Source organism: Macrotis lagotis, chromosome X, assembly GCF_037893015.1.
Source record: "Macrotis lagotis isolate mMagLag1 chromosome X, bilby.v1.9.chrom.fasta, whole genome shotgun sequence".
Taxonomy (NCBI): Eukaryota; Metazoa; Chordata; class Mammalia; order Peramelemorphia; family Peramelidae; genus Macrotis; species Macrotis lagotis.
In genome coordinates, this window is record NC_133666.1 from 673,190,819 (window position 1) to 673,206,837 (window position 16,019).

The 16,019-nt window shown below is 40.2% G+C and overlaps 1 protein-coding gene across 1 annotated transcript; it reads right to left on the bottom strand.

Annotated features, from left to right (window-relative positions):
- Nucleotides 1-404: 404 nt before the first annotated feature.
- Nucleotides 405-4,638, bottom strand: LOC141501624 (large ribosomal subunit protein eL6-like). The gene is made up of 6 exons (XM_074205783.1): nt 4,573-4,638; nt 2,892-3,218; nt 2,306-2,449; nt 1,986-2,034; nt 854-1,038; nt 405-622 (listed from the first exon to the last, which is right to left on the bottom strand). Exons 2-6 carry the CDS (start codon nt 3,216-3,218, stop codon nt 470-472), a joined length of 858 nt encoding a protein of 285 aa, XP_074061884.1. The 5' UTR covers nt 4,573-4,638; the 3' UTR covers nt 405-469.
- Between the last annotated feature and the right edge of the window lie 11,381 nt (nt 4,639-16,019).

Consider the following 16,019-nt stretch of genomic DNA (forward strand, 5'->3'; position numbering starts at 1 on the left):
AGACTTTATAGTGAAATGTTATTTGGGGTACATTTTACAAAGCATATTTTTAAGTTCCAGAATACTCATGAGAACCAGTTTAGGGCTTCAGATTCTTGCCCTGAGGATTGTCTGAAAAATGAGACTAATTTGGAGACTCGATTAGATGCTCTACCTGGCCCCAAAAGGCAGAAAGAATAACAGCTATTAGTTTAAGCTTGCCTGTTGGGAAACAGCTGTATTGCAAAGAAGCTGGATAAAGCCTTGCCAGGAAGGATAGGAAGAGTTTGGAGTTTTGATTTTGTACTTAGAGCTCAGGTCACCAGAATAAAGCATTCAAAGAGATCCAATGCTTCTGCTCGGCAAGATTAGGAACCTCAGGTTTTGGGAGCTAGGACCCCAGAAATGAACAGGGTGACCTTTAGAACACAAAAAAGGTACAAGAAAATCGCTATTCCAAATATTTTAATAAGAGTTCTCTGCAAGGCATTTAGAACACCAATTTGTGAGGATAAACTCCATTGGAGAGAGAGAATACAGAACGCAGGTAACCACGGAGCTGAGGAATTTTCTTGATTTTGGGCAGGAGCTGAGAGTCCACTGCTTTCTGATCAGCCTTGCGCTGCTCTGTAATCTCATATTTCTAAAAAGAGAACATACACAAATTCAATCAGAGGCTAAAACATGGAATCAACTCAGCAAATAACTGTTTAAAAAGCCTTGGCTATTTAAGAGTTGTACTGTAGGTCAAAATAGCTCTCCAAATTTAACTGCTGACAATATAACCTGTCCCCTTAGAGCACCCCCCCCAATCTTTAAGATCATCTCAAGGGTTACAGAAATCTTTTGAAATACAAAAAAATAGAAATCTCACCTCTTTCTCTGTGTCAAAAATCTCTCCTTCTTGGTGTCTGGGTTTACGGAGCCTCTTCTTCTTAAAGTAAGCATCAGTAAGATGATTTGGAATTTTTACACCAGAGAGGTTAACCCTAGTAGAGGTGGCAATGACAAATTTCTGATGGGTCCTTCGTAGAGGAACCCGATTGATGGTCAGAGGTCCTAGTTAAAAAGAGAACAGTTTATATGAGGTTTTGGACCTAATTCAAATACAAAAAAAAATTTAAGTAACGTTATCTAGAAAATTTCATCTTGGGAGTAGGGATCAAATTTCTGGTGATGTTCTTCCTAACAACAAGGTTGTTGTCAGGATTGTTCTCAAAACCTTTTAAGTTTTGATGTTGTGCTCAGTTCAATACTCTGGGGATTAAGACCCTAAAATGTGCTGAACTAATAATGAGAAAAGAATGGTTCATTCTAGCCATTATCAATAAATAAAATAGAGTCTATGAGGAAATAGCAAGAGGCAGAGCAATGGGAAATCAATTCTGAAGATAGGTGAAGGCTTCAAATGCCTCACAGAGGTTTTTGCATTTTATCTTAATGATTACAAGGAAACCACTGAAGCTTCCTGAGCAGCAGGTTGGCACGGGTCAGCCTTGTGCTTTGGGAATATTACAGCCATAAGGAAGATGAATCAGAGAAGGCAAGAAACCAAAGCCAAGGTCCCCAAGAGACTTTTTCCAGTAGTGCAGCTATGTCACTGACATGGTCTTCTTCTAGAATTAACTACCAGTCTACTAAAAACACTGGTATGCTATACTTCTTAGTACATATGAACACAGGGTGGTTAAGTCAATGTTGAGAACCCTGAGAAGTCTATCTTATTTAACTTACTCTCTAGGTTTAGTCATAACTAGTTACTGAGTCTAAAGAGTTTAGCTGAGTATCCCATTACATTACTAAAAGGCCAAAAACCATGGTATTAAGAGCAAAGTTGAATAAAGATCTTCCAATTCTTAAGAGTCAGCCCTACTATTTACTAGGTGATCTATCAAACTGGTCTCTGCACACAAAACAGAAGAGCTAAGGCTTAAACATAGGGTTTATAGCAATGAAAAAAATTAGACATCAAAAAGGTATCTTACAAGGGGGTAAAGTTTCCTTACCAGTCACCAGTAGCAAACCACTAGCCAGCTGCTTCAGGAAAACCACGCGCTGCAAAGAAAGTAATGTCAAATCTCAAATACTTTAAAATGAGGAATGTTTTCATAGTACCCATCAAGCCTTAGTATGTAGAATAATCTTTATTTTACTAGAAAACAAGTGATCCATAACTAAAACAGGGACAAATAAAGGAATACAATTTACCCAGGATCAGAACCAAAAAACCCAAACAAAAGTAAAGAAACTTATAAACAGTTTACACTGGCAGCCCATAGAAAAGAGGATGAGCACTAAGGTACACACACAAAACCAGTAAGCTTACCTTGCCCCTGTGGCGGCCAGTGAGCATGATCAGAACTGTGCCCGGGGTAATGCTAGAGCGAAGTTTCCTCACATGCTGGCTGAAGGGTTTTTTGCCATGACTTAGGAGTTTTCTGGGCACATCTTCAGTAGGGTAATACCTGGGCTAGAACCACACATAAACAGAAAGTTACAAAAGCAGAAAGCCCTCCAGAACTCTCCAAAGAGAACCAGTGAATTCTGCTACTACAAGCACAATGACTATACAAACTTATTTGTTGGACCCAGCATCCTGCTTTCTAACACTTCCTCTTGCCTTATTTCTCAACTAAACGGAAAGTTATTTAAAAGCAAATATTTATCTCTTTAGAGAAGACCAAGTACCACAACAGATGTTGAAGAACCTGTAAAATAGGCAGAGGGTCACAATGAGATAGCCTTAGAAACTTGCCCTTTTGGGGTGGCTAGGTGGTTGGTGCAGTGGATCAGGAGTACCTGGCATTTGCCTTGAAAAAACCTAAAAAAACCCAAACCAAAACAAAAAAAACCTTGCCCTTTCCTGAATTGTCAGAGCCAATTTGGTTGTTTAATGTATTTCCAAATCTTACCATTTTGCGAATCTTTACCACTCGGTTTCCTCCATTTTTATCACCACCAACTGGCTTTGAGATAGTAGCAGGCACCCTGTCTTTCTTTTTCCTTTCAATCCGGGTTTTTGGTGCAGCATATTTCCGCTTGTACATGGCTCTGCGGGAATACATTGCAGACCTGGAGTATCTGCCGATCCCTCGGGCCAAGACTGGGTTTCGACTGCAATGCTTTCGAGGTTTTTTCACCACCTTTTCAGCCCCATCTTCCTTTTTGGCCTTCCTTTCCTTTTTTTCCTTTCTGACCTTCTTTTCCTTTGGAGGCTTTGGGGGGTTTTTGTCCGCCATCTGACAATAGAGAAAGTGGCTAAATGAGTTTGCAATGCCACCCCAATGCAATCAATTAACAAGTACATGCTCATTAACTTGTCTTGGTTAGCACACCAGCCACCTGGCTGCAGTCTCTTTCCCCTCCACACATACATGTTTTCTTTTAAAATATCCTGATGTTGACTAGTTAATTCTCTGCTTGAAAATCTCCCATGGCTCCTAAATGCTTAGAGAAGACTTAAAAAAAAAAAAAAGAAATCCTCAGCCACATAAAGAGAAATGTTTACAATTCCTCCATCTTTTTTCCCTGTCAACTCCACACAGCCATCATAAAGGCTCTTTTCATCTTTCCATTTCCAGTTTCTATATGAGGCGGTGGATAGAGCTTGAAATTAGTAAGACTCTTCATTAAGTTTAAATTTGGCCCGAGACACTATCTGGGTAAATCTTATTAACAATCCTCAGGTTCAGGGGTGGCTAGGTGGTGCGGGTGGATGGAGCACCCACCCCATTGACTTGCAAAAAAACCAAAAAAAAATAATCCTCAGGTTCCGTGACTTGCAATGAGTGGGAAAAATAAATCCCAAATCATTCCAGTATCTTTGCTAAGGAACCCCCCCCCCAACCAAGAGTCAAATGACCCCAATTTTTAAACCCTAAATCTTGCAGGCACTTCACAATTAGACGACAAAGTCCTTTGGAGTTCTGAAGAAAAGCTGGCTGTCAGCACTAACAACCCGGCGGCCCAACAGCAAACTGAGCCTGGCTACTGACCCCCGGGAGGGGAGACACTGGGGTCTCCAAGCGCAGCCCACTGACCACTCACAACATCCCTTCCCGGGGCTATGGTTAAGGTGTGTGTGGGGGGGGATAACGCTCCAGGCCCCTGACCCTGGAGGGAAGCAATTACCAAAAAATAAAAAAGCGCCCCCGGGGCCCCCTCAGTCCCTTCGGGCCCTGCAGCGGCGGGCGCTGGCCCCTTCCCGGGACACGGCTGCGGCCCCTCGGCTATGGCTGGGGTCTGCACCCGGGGGCTCTCGTGATCCCCGCTTCACAGGCGAGGGCAGCCCCCTCCCCCTGCCTGGGAGGCCCCGGCCTCCGCCTCCCTCTGGGGGGGCCCCGCAAGGCCCCCTCCCTCCCCACGCCGGCGTGTCCGCTCCGGGCGCGGCGGCGGGGCCTTCTCCGCGGCCTGCGCCTCCAACGCCGGCCGCCCCGCCAAAGCCGGAGAAGCGCCGGCGCCCGGGGAGCCCCGGGACGGGGCCCGAGAACGTGCGGGCTGTGCTGAGGCCGCCTCGCGGCCATAAGAGCCCGGATGGCTCCGGATTCGAAACGTGGAAGAGAACAGCGCCCAGCTCCCGCCAGCCATTCCTACCTTGAGAGAAGGGGAAAGAGAATCCAGCTCCGCACTTCCGGTCTATAAGGAGGGGCGAGAGGCGGCCAAAGCACTTCCTTTCCGGTCGCCGAGCCTCCTGGGAAATGTAGTTTCTGTGTCCATCTCGCCCCGCCCCTCAATTTAGAATTCTAGACAATTTTCAAATTTGGGGAAACCTGGACCACCAGAGGCAGAGCAAAGCAAAAATAATCAGTAGAGCAATTGAAACTATGACTGTGGGATCCTAGTCTTAGATGTGTAAAAGAATTTTATAGGATTTATGTTCTAATATCTTCATTTTACAGGTGAGGAAACTGAGGCCTATGGAGAAGAAGGGATTTGCCCAGGATTATACACGTCTGAAGTCCAAGTGGAAACTTCACTCTGTGTCGACTGACTGCAAACTCAAGATTCTTTCCACCGTACCATACCGGTTCTCATCTGTGTCTTTCCCAACCCCTGATTTTCTTTCTTTTCCCTTAGTCCCCATTCCTCATACAGAAATTGACTAATATGTGGACATGTTGAACACAAACGCACATGTTCAATGTTGAATACAAACGCACACATTCAATGTTGAACACAAACGCCCATGTTCAATGTTGAATGGAAACACACATGTTCAGTGTTGAACACAAACACACATGTTCAATGTTGAACACAAACGCCCATGTTCAATGTTGAAAACAAACACACATGTTCAGTGTTGAACACAAACACACATGTTCAACGTTGAACAGAAACATACATGTTCGATGTTGAATGCAGATGCATGCGTTCCGTGTTGAGCTCAACACACATGTCCAACGTTGGACACGTATGTTCAATGATCAACAGAAACATGCATGCTCAATGTTGAACGCAGATGCACATGTTCAATGTTGAGCACAAATGTACATGTTCAATGTTCACTGGACTGTAGGCTGCGGAGGGGAGGGAGTGGGACGGGAGAGTGGAAGAAAATTGTGTAACTTATACAAGTGGATGAATGTTGGAAAACTTTCATAATTTGTAATTGGAATAATAAAATATATCTTGATATAGCTTGATACCTATCACCCTTTGGGGTCTTTTCCTCCGCCACCCTGACTCTCTGGGGTATAACAGATTCCAGTTCAAGTCTCTTTGGTGGGGAGCAGGCTGGTCACCCAACAACACCTCTGCCACCAAATCTACTTCAGCTTCCAGTTGTCAAGATTCAAGTTCAACTCTGCCTGCTATTCAAGATGATCCACAGCTGATCCTCTCTAGCTTTTTGAGCTTATTTAATAGTTCTGCCTTCCTCCTTAGTCTTCCATCAAAATGATTGAATTCATTTACTGAACCTCCTTGATTGGTCTACTGCATTCTCTAGCTGCTGTAACCCCTTTCTCTTAGTCTTTCTTAGAAAGTCATCCCTCCTTCTCTTTGATTTTTGGAATCCCTTAGAGGACAGGTAAATGGCACAGGAATATCTGAGTTCAAATCCAGCCTCAGATACTAGCTGTGTAACCCTGGACAAGTCACTTCATCCTATTTCTCTCAGATTCCTCATTTGTAAAATGAACAGAAGGAAACAGCAAAACTACTCTTGTATCTTTATCAAGAAACCCCCAAAATGTCTTACAGAGAGTTGAACATGACTGAGAAAACTACAGCAATGAAGATTGTCAATCACTTAACCTTTATCTTCCTCAGTTTCCTCAACTGCAAAATGGGGATAAAAATCACACTTCCCAAGGCTGTGAAGATTAAGTGAGATAATTTCTGTAAAGTGTTTAGCACAGAGCTTGTTTCCCCATCCCTATGTCTCTTACCATCCAAAATAATTGTCACTATTTCCCAGTTATCCAACAGTTTTCTCTGAGTTCCTCTGTTGATCAATTTAATGCAACAAAAATTTTCTTTTAATGTTAAATAATTTTAGTCATGTTACAAAAAAGAATTTTTTTTTAAAGCAATAAAAATAAAGTAAGTGAAATGTACTAAGATTTCATCATTTTTCTCCCTGGAGGTAGAGGACATTTTCCATTGGGAGTTCTTCTTTGCTTGTTTGTTTGTTTGTTTTTGCAAGGCAATGAGGTTAAGTGGTTTGTCCAAAGTCACACAGCTAGGGAATTATTAAGTGTCTGAGGCCGGATTGGAACTCAGGTCCTCCTGACTCCAGGGCCAGATGTTCCACTGTGCCCCCAGTTGACCCCCCAAAGTTCTTTAAAATTATGTTGGATCAATGTTATAATCCTGATGGCTAAATCTTTCATAGTTGCTCATCATTATGGCATTGCTCTTACTGTGTATACTATTCTAATTCTCCTCACTTTAATCTGTATTAATTCATATAAGTGTTCCCAGATTTTTCTGAAACCCATTCCCCTCTTCATTTCTTATAGCACAATGGTATTTCAACATATTCATATGTTGATATATATATTCATATATCAAAACTTGTTTAGCCATTGCCCAGTTTCCAATTCTCTGCCACAACAAAAAAACTAACAAAACAAGAATTTAATTTGTTTATTATATGCAGTTTCTGAAGATAAAGAGATAAAAAGAACTTTCCTAAAAAGTCTTTTAGAGAATTTCAAAACAGAATATACTATTTTGAAATAGTATTTGAAATATGTAAATATTTAAAATATGGTTAATACTTGAGTTTTTAATAGTATTTGAATTACTCTTTCAAAATAGCATATTCACTTTTGCATTTTCTAATCATTATGATATTAACGTCTCATAGAGTTTAAAGTTGGAAGGGACCTCAGAGGCTATTTAGTCCATCACCTTCATTTTGCAGATGAAGAAACTGAGGCACAGTGAGGTTAAATGACTCATTCAGGGTAACACAGTTATTAAGTATCTGAGGTAGACTTGAACCCAGGTCTTCCTGACTTCAAAGTCTAATGCATCATACCTTACAACATGCCCCATTTCTCTGAACCAGATTAAAATGTAATAGGGAAACATTTAACAAATAAAAATACAATAGAACATTGAGTTCAGTCATTTTTTCAATCATGTCTGATACTTTGACCTCATTTGAGGTTTTCTTAGCAAAGATATTGGAATGATTTGCTATTTCCTTGTCCAGTTGATTTTACAGATGAGGAAACTGAGACAAAGGGGTTTGTTGTGGTTGTTGGTCCTTCTTTCTTGAAGAGGACCAATGACATCAGCAAGTGAATTGGATTTAAGTGAGGCCAAGCTGTACAAAGTCATCAAGTCCTACTCTTTCCTGTAGGGGTCATCTGACTCCAGTGGCAAGACTTAAGGTTAGAATGACTGGCAATGACCCTGGATGCAGTGAGAAACCTTGACCTTTTTAAAGTTAAAGTCTTTTCCCAGGTCTCAGTTTGTCAGTGGTTAAAGGCTAATTAAGAATTGAAGCAAAAGATGACCTATTTTGCTTTCACATTAAAAAAAATCATTCAGGGAGAGGAAGACCCTCAGAGTTTTTGGCCAGAACAGAAACAATTGTTATTTACTCACACTGAGCCCTCAAAACACCAACGATGAACCAGTGAAGCTTGGGTTGGGGCTACTATTGGCTATGCAGTGAAAGCCAGAATGGTTTGAGTTTAGTTGATTCTTCTTGTCCTTGTTATCCAAGAGGAACGAAACAACACCACCATGTGAGAGCCGTTACCCTGTATTTGATCGTGGCTGATCAGACCCCAACACATATTGGGCACAAATACTTCATTTGAACATCTGCGGTGGATTCTCTAAACTTATTTATCTCATATCTTCTTTGAGCTACTTCAGTTCTGCTTTGCTCATAGAGCACAGTGCCCTCTCTGCTGAGGCCATGCCATGCTGGTGGTCTTGTGCCAATATCTCAACTCCAAAGTTCTTAAGAGAGATCTTGAGTGTCTTTGTATTGCTTTTTCTAAATCCCTGGGAGCACTTGCCCTGTATGAGAGCTCTATAAAATAGTCTTTTTGGCAAGAATACTTTTGGCATTGTCATAACATGGTCAGGCCATCAGATTTGCCCTCTCTAGAGTAGTGTTTGGCAGTTTAATTCAAGAAAGGACCTTGGTGTCTATCTTATCCTGTCAGATGAGCTTAAAAATCTTCCTAAGATAATTTAAATGGAAGGGATTCAGTTTCCTGGTAGATTGTCCAGGTTTCACAGGCATACAGCAATGAGGTCAGCACAATGACTCTGTGGATCTTCAGTTTGGTAGTCTAATACCTGTTCTCTCCCACACTTTTGGAGCCTCCCAAACACTGAGCTAAATCTGGAAATGTATTAGTTAACATTCTTATGAATGTGTATCTCTGTGGAAAGTACACTGCCAAGGTAAGTGAATTTATTCATTGTATTTAAAATTTCTCCATTTGCTGTAATTAATAGTTTCACATATGGATGGTGTGGGCCTGGCTGTTAGACCAATTTGCACAAGCAGTAAAGAATTGATCCACACTTTGGAGCACCTCAGTTTCAGAGCCTTCACTGATGCACAATCACCTGCAAATAGAAAATCATGCACCAACACTCCCTCCACTTTGGTCTTGGTTTGGAGCCTTTTCAAGTTGAAGAATTTTCTATCAATGTGGTAGCTGACCTTGAGGCTATGTTCCTCCTCAGTGAAGGTTTTTGATAACATGGCTAAAAACATCATGCTAAAAAGCATGAAAGCAAGGACATAACTTTGTTTTACTCCATTGGTGACTGGGAAATCATGAGAGCATCATCCACTATCCAGAACCAGCACAAGCATGCCATCATGATATTGATGTACAATACTGATGAACTTCTCCAGGGAACCAAATTTTGACATAATTTTCCATAAACCTTCACAAATGATAGTATCAAAGGTCTTCGTCATATCTATAAATGTTGTATACAGACCTCTGTTCTGCTCCTGGCATTTTTCCTGTGATTGTCAGGCAGCAAATACCAACTCCACTGTTACTGAACCCTTTCTGGAGCCACTCGCTCTCAAATAGATGACCATCTTCCAGTTGAAGGATTCGTCTATGAAGGAGGACTCTGGTAAGAATCTTTCCAGTAATGACTAAGAGAGAGAAACAAGTCTGTAATTGTCATAGGATGATCTATTTCCTTTAACTTTATAAAGATAAACAACTGAGCTATCCTTGAATTTCTGGGGGGAATACCTCTTTTTGTCATATACCCTAGAAAATTTCAGTCAGCTTTGGTATGAGTAATGAATCCACCACCTTGTAAATCTAACCTGGAATAGAATCAGAACAGGTGTTTTGCCATGTGAAAGGAGTCTAATGGAATTCAAAAACCTCTTTGTCAGTTGAAATTTCAGCTAGAGATGATTGACTTCAACTTGAGGTAAATGGTCAGTGGTTTTCATGTTGATTGATGATGGTCTGTTAAGAACACTATGGAAGTGTTCAGCCCATCTCTTAGGATCATGTCTTTATCGTTAATTAATGTGAGTCCATCAGCACTGAGTAATTGAGATGCACTATATGTCTTTGGCCCCTAAATAGCATTCAGGTTATCATAAAATTACTTTGGATTGTTTTTTATGTTATATATATATATATATGAAACTGAATTTCTTCTGCCTTTTTAACAGTACCAAATCCTATATGTCTCTGAGCTTCACTTCTACTTTACTTTTTATGGAAGGAATTAAATGGCTTCTTAGAAATAGATGAACTACCCTGCTGGTAACCCTGTAGAGTTCTCATTTTTCATTTAGCAGCTTCTGTATTTCCCCATCATTTTCATCAAACCAGTCTGGATGTTTGGGACTATTCTGATTCAGATGAGCAAATGTTCATTCCTTTTCTGCTGTGCACCAGATCTCTGAAAGCTGTCCATTCCTTTTCTGCTCCATTATTGTCAATTGTAGGGGCAGCTAGGTGGCTCAGTGGATAGAGCACTGGCCCTGGAGTCAGGGGAACCTGAGTTCAAATCCAACCTCAGACACTTAATAATTACCTAGCTGTGTGGCCTCGGGCAAGCCACTTAACTCCATTGCCTTGCAAAAAAACTAAAAACCCTCCCCCCCAAAAAAAAACCAACTGTGGGTAGGCTCAATTTTCTCTCCAAGTTAGCAACAAACTGTTCTCTCTTGGAGAGACATTCTAATCTTTTTACATCAATTCTTCTAGTAGTCATTTTGCTTTTGGGCAACCACTTAGGTTGAATGTGAATATTTAGCTTGGAGAGGATGTCTATGATCAGTCCAGCCCTCTGCACCTACACATTACCTTCATCACTCATATTCTGTCTGTCTCCTCCCTTTACAATCACATAGCTTATTAGATGTTAGTGTTTACTGTAAGGATACATTCAGGAAGTTTTATTGTGTTTAGGTAAATAGAAGACAGTGTTGGTAAAGAAAAGGCCATGAGAGGTATACAAGTCTTCAGTAGTAAGTGACCATTGCTTATTGCTGTTTCCAACTCCCTGCCATGACAGACAGAGTGAACCTACTCTAGCATTAAAGTCATCTGGAATTATAAGCTTGTTCTCTTTTGGTACATTGATGTTAAAAGTCTCCAGGTCTTCATTAAATTTTATTTTGACCTCATCAGGGTTCATCATAGTGGCAAGATGTTTTCCTACAAGTAGCAATTGCAATGTCATGAGCCTGTCATTCACTCCTTTTGATAGGCACATAAGCATTGACTAAATTAGTTTTGATTGTAAAAACCTAACCCAGCTTCACTTGTGGCCACTCCAGAAAAACATGTATCCAACTCCAACTTCAGTACACTGGCCTTCATTTGCCAGTCTTGTTTCACTTAGGGCTGCTATTTGGATGTGACACCTGCCAAGTTCTCTTGCAGCAAGAACTATTCTTTTAGGTCTATTGGATTTTGTGTTGTCTAGGTGTATGAACACATTTCATGTACATGTGAAAGGAATCTTTGAAGAAGTTTTTGTACATTTTTTTATGTTTTGACACAGGGTAGGATCAGGCCAGGGTTGGGTAAGCAAACAATTTTTAGGGAATCTTTTCCAACTCCTTTCTCACACCAGCAATGTGATCCTTTAAAGACTGCTCAGACACCCAAGGAGTTTCCAAATCCAACTACTATTTCCAGTAAGGAGACAACCCTATAACATGGGCTGCCAGTATGCTGCTGCTTTGATACTTGACTGTGGTCACAGGACTTTGAGATAGGCATGATAAAATGGTATGAGTGGTGGTATCTTTTGATTCATGTGTATTGGATTTAAGTGAGGTAGAGTTGCATGAAGTCCTTGGTCTCATTATTTCTTCTAAGTCATCAAAATCCACTGGCAAAACAGTCAAGACAACTGGTGATGGCTTGAGATGCAGTGGATGACTTTGGCATCTAATTTCTAACCAAGTTCAAAATAGCTCCATAGTGTCTTCTTCAGCTGCCTTCATAGCAATTGGCACTAATTGTTCTCATTTGCCCATTCCTCTAGGGAAAGTCTTCACATGCTTGGGGTAGATACCTCCCAATTCACTGATGGGTCTGAGATTCCCCTCGGTTACCCTGAACCTGTTTTAGCCTATCTTCTGAAATGATTTATGGAATGTAGCCACTGAGCATATTACAGTTTCTTGTAGCCACAGGTGAGAGTGGGTTGGGTCAGGTGGTCATCAAAGATGGAAATTAGTCCTCATACTAGAGATACTAATATTCCTTTAAAGACATAGTCAAGTAGCTTCATTTGAATTCTAATGGACTTTAACAAAGTCTGGCTTTCTAGAGCTATATATCAAAAAATAATAAAACTATATGAAACAAAAAATTCAATTGTTTAAGTTAAAAAAAACCTGATAGAATAAGTAGGGAAGAAAAAAAATCTATCCCCCAAAATCCAATATACCTTGCAAAGTATAAGTGATAAAAATTTATATTCCTCTAGACAGAGCACACACATGTAAGGGTATGAGTTCCCATGTGAACAGAGGAAGAGGAGGAGATGAAGATAAAAAATGATAACGTGGAGGAAATAGCAACATTGTCCAACTGTCCCCCAAGGGGACAGCTACTTCTACTCAGAGTATTGTTGGTCCTTTATTCTCCAAGAGGACCAATGGCATCAGGAGGGTGATGTCTTGACTGGGGGCAAATTGAATTTAAGTGAGGCAGGATTGTGAAAAGTCATCACCTCCATTCTTTCCTCCTGAGTCATTGGAGTCCAGTGGCAAGACATAGGTTAGGAAGACTGGCTATGGTTCAGAGGCTCTGGGGATATAAACACAAAAGAAGGAAACAGTCTACTCAAGAAGTATACATTCCTTCTTAAAAAATTATTTTTCCAAATAATGTAAAGGTAGTTTTCAACATTCATTTTTGGAAAGTTTTCTCCCTTTCACTCTTCCCTTGTCCTAAGATAGCACAATCATAATAAACATATTTCCATATTAGTCATATTGTGAAAGAAGAATCAGAACAAAAGGGAAAAACCATGAGAAAGAAAAACCTAAAAACAAAATTTTAAAAAGTGACAATAGTCTGCTTTGCTTTGCATTCAGACTCCATTGCTGCACAGTGCTTCTCTGAATATGAATGGCATTTTCTATCATGTCTTTTTGAATTGTCTTTAATCATTGAACTGCTGAGAACTAAGTCCATCATAGTTGATAATCATACATTATTGCTGTTACTACGTACAATGTTCTTGTATTTCATGTAAGTCTTTACAAAAAGTGTTTTTCTGAAATCTGTCTGCTCATAATTTCTTTTTTTTTAAAATTTTATTTATTTAAGGCAATGGAGTTAAGTGACTTACCCAAGGTCACACAGCTAGGCCATTATTAAGTGTCTGAGATCACATTTAAACTCAGGTCCTCCTGACTCCAGGACTGGTGCTCTATCCACTGTGCTACCTAGCTTCCCCCATAATTTCTGATAGAACAATGTAATTCCATTATATTCACATAATACAATTTGTTCAGTCATTCCCCAGTGGATGGGCATCCCCTCAATTTCCAATTCTTTGCCACCACAAAAGAGCTGCTGTAAATATTTTTGTACCTGGGGTTCTTTTTGCCCTTTTTATGTTCTCTTTGTGATATGGATCTAGTAATGATATGATTGGATCTAAGGAAATATACAGTTTTACTGCCCTTCGAGCATCATTTCAAATTAGGAGCATACATTCCAAAAGAGGAGACAACATTACACACACACACACACACACAGCTATGCAACACATATAAACTTATATGTGATATATACTTTTGTATATAATATGCTTAGTTTTGCCTACGTAAGTTATATGGATCTATATATATATATGTATATACATATACATATACATATATATATATAAGGAGAGAGAGAAAGAGAGACAGAGAGAGAAAGAGAGAGAGAGAAAGAGAGAGAGAGAGAGAGAGAGAGAGACAGAGAAAGAGAGAGAGAGAGAGAGAGTCTTCTCCCCCACACTTCAAGGGAGACTTTGATTCCTCCCAGGAAGGGAAGACAAGAAGATGAGGCAAGAGGTTGGCTACCACTCTGGCGTCCTTAAAGAGAAGGGGCAACAGCCTAGTGTCATAGCTATCTACCATCTTAAGTATTGGGGTTTTGGGCGGGGAGCAATTGGGATTAAGTGATTTGCTTAGGATCTCACAGCTTCCTCTTAAATATTGTTAATTTAGGGGAAATGATTTCCATTTCCAAGTTGCACTCTTTTTTTTTTTAAGGTTTTTGCAAGGCAATAGGGTTAAGTGGCTTGCCCAAGTCTAGGTCATTATTAAGTGTCTGAGGTCAGATCTGAACCCAGGACTCCAGGGCCGGTGCTCTATCCACTGCCACCTAGCCACCCCCCAAGTTGTACTCTTGATCACTATCCTTTAATGGGGAAGGAGTCTCAAGCTACGTATTTTTCCTGGAAGCCTCAATCTGGCAGACTTTGACAGAGTTTGTGGTCTGCTGGTCTAGTTCTTGAGGTCCCAAGTGCCACTGCAAAGCTGTAGAATAGAACTTGATGGAAAATGTAAGCTGAATGTTCTCACTGCATTGCCGTCTATTAGCAAACTGGGGCCATATAAGGGAGGAAAAGGGGGTGTGAGGGCCTTCTCCAGGGATCAAACCTAGGAACCTTAGAAACAGAAAATTATGGCATCTCAGTAATACAAGTGCCTGAGACATTAGCCTCTTGTACCAGGGCTAGGAATAGGAACTGTGGACTTGGGATGTCTACAAGTTGTTGCTGTAGGGCAAACTTTCTGTTAATCATAACAGTTATTATTTTTTTTGATGTGCCAATGTTTATTTCTTCCTTGCTTGATATCAGTATTTCAGTGCAATGCAAAATTATTGTATGGCTTTTTTTCCCATGGTTGGAATTAGATGAAGTTGTGGAGCAACTTTCTGGCTCTGATCATTTTTGTCTCCTCTCTTCTGGTACACTTGCTTGGAGCTTCTTGAATTTTGACTCCTTCACAAGATTGAGCATCCAGTTAGCCTTCCAGGAATATTACATATGTTTCCTTCTTATCACAGTCAGCATCAAAATAGCATCATTACCTACTATGCTTCATAAACAAGCTCAGGGAGAACACGATCCCTTATATCAATAAGGAAGACACTTAATAATATTAGCATGCATTTATATATCCTTAGGCTTACAAAGGACTTTGTAATGCTCTCAAGATTCAGTTCAAGCAAAAGAAGAGGCCTTTCATTTTTTACTACAATGGAATTATGATGTTTCTTAAAAAAAGTCCAACCAAATTAAGAAAAATTGGAATCCAAATCCAATTAATAAGAAATAACATCTTCCTATCCATGTAATCCAGATGTAATTCCTTTTTAAAAAATTATTTTTAGTTTAGTTTTTTTTTTTTTTGCAAGGAAATAGGGTTAAGTGGCTTGCCCAAGGCCACACAGTTAGGTAATTATCAAGTGTCTGAGGTCATATTTGACTCATGTCCTCCTGACTCCAGGGCCAGTGCTCTGTCCACTGCGCCACCTAGCCACCCCCAGATATAATTCTTGGAAGAGATAGAGTTTCAAGCTGTAATAATACAATCAGACACACAAATATAATATAAATGAATAATGCTATTATGCTTATAATATTATTGTTGAGTTCACCTGTGTGACCTTGGGGAAGACTTTGGGCCTTAGTTTCTTCTGTTCAATGACAGTCACTTCTAGTTCTCACATTAAACAACTTTGAAAATGTAGATGATGCTACTTTGTAGTAGAGAGAACATTGGAAGAAAGAGTAGAGGGCTTGGATTTGAGTCCTCACTCTGTGAGACAATGGGAAAATAATTTCTCCTCTTTGGGCCTCAGTTTCCCTGTGATGGGAACAGCATTTTAGCTTCTGCTCTTATAAAAGTTGGTAGCATTTTTCTTTAAAGAGATTGAAATCTTCCTTGAGACTTGATTGGTTCAGATGGCTAAAAGCTGAGACTTTTAATATCCTTTTCTGATCCCTTGAGTCCAAAAGAAGCAAGAGGAACATTCAATGCACCCTGTTGCTTGATTGGTAGAGCATGATGGATAGCTCAGAGCATCCTCAAACCACATCCTTGT

Excerpts from the sequence above, each read along its gene's own strand:
- LOC141501624 (XM_074205783.1), bottom strand. The coding sequence starts at position 3,218 with ATGGCGGACAAAAACCCCCCAAAGCCTCCAAAGGAAAAGAAGGTCAGA. Across the intron at positions 2,035-2,305 it reads CTGGCCGCCACAGGGGCAAG|CGCGTGGTTTTCCTGAAGCA; the intron begins GTAAGCTTACTG and ends CTTTCTTTGCAG. Across the intron at positions 1,039-1,985 it reads TGGTTTGCTACTGGTGACTG|GACCTCTGACCATCAATCGG; the intron begins GTAAGGAAACTT and ends CTTTTTAACTAG.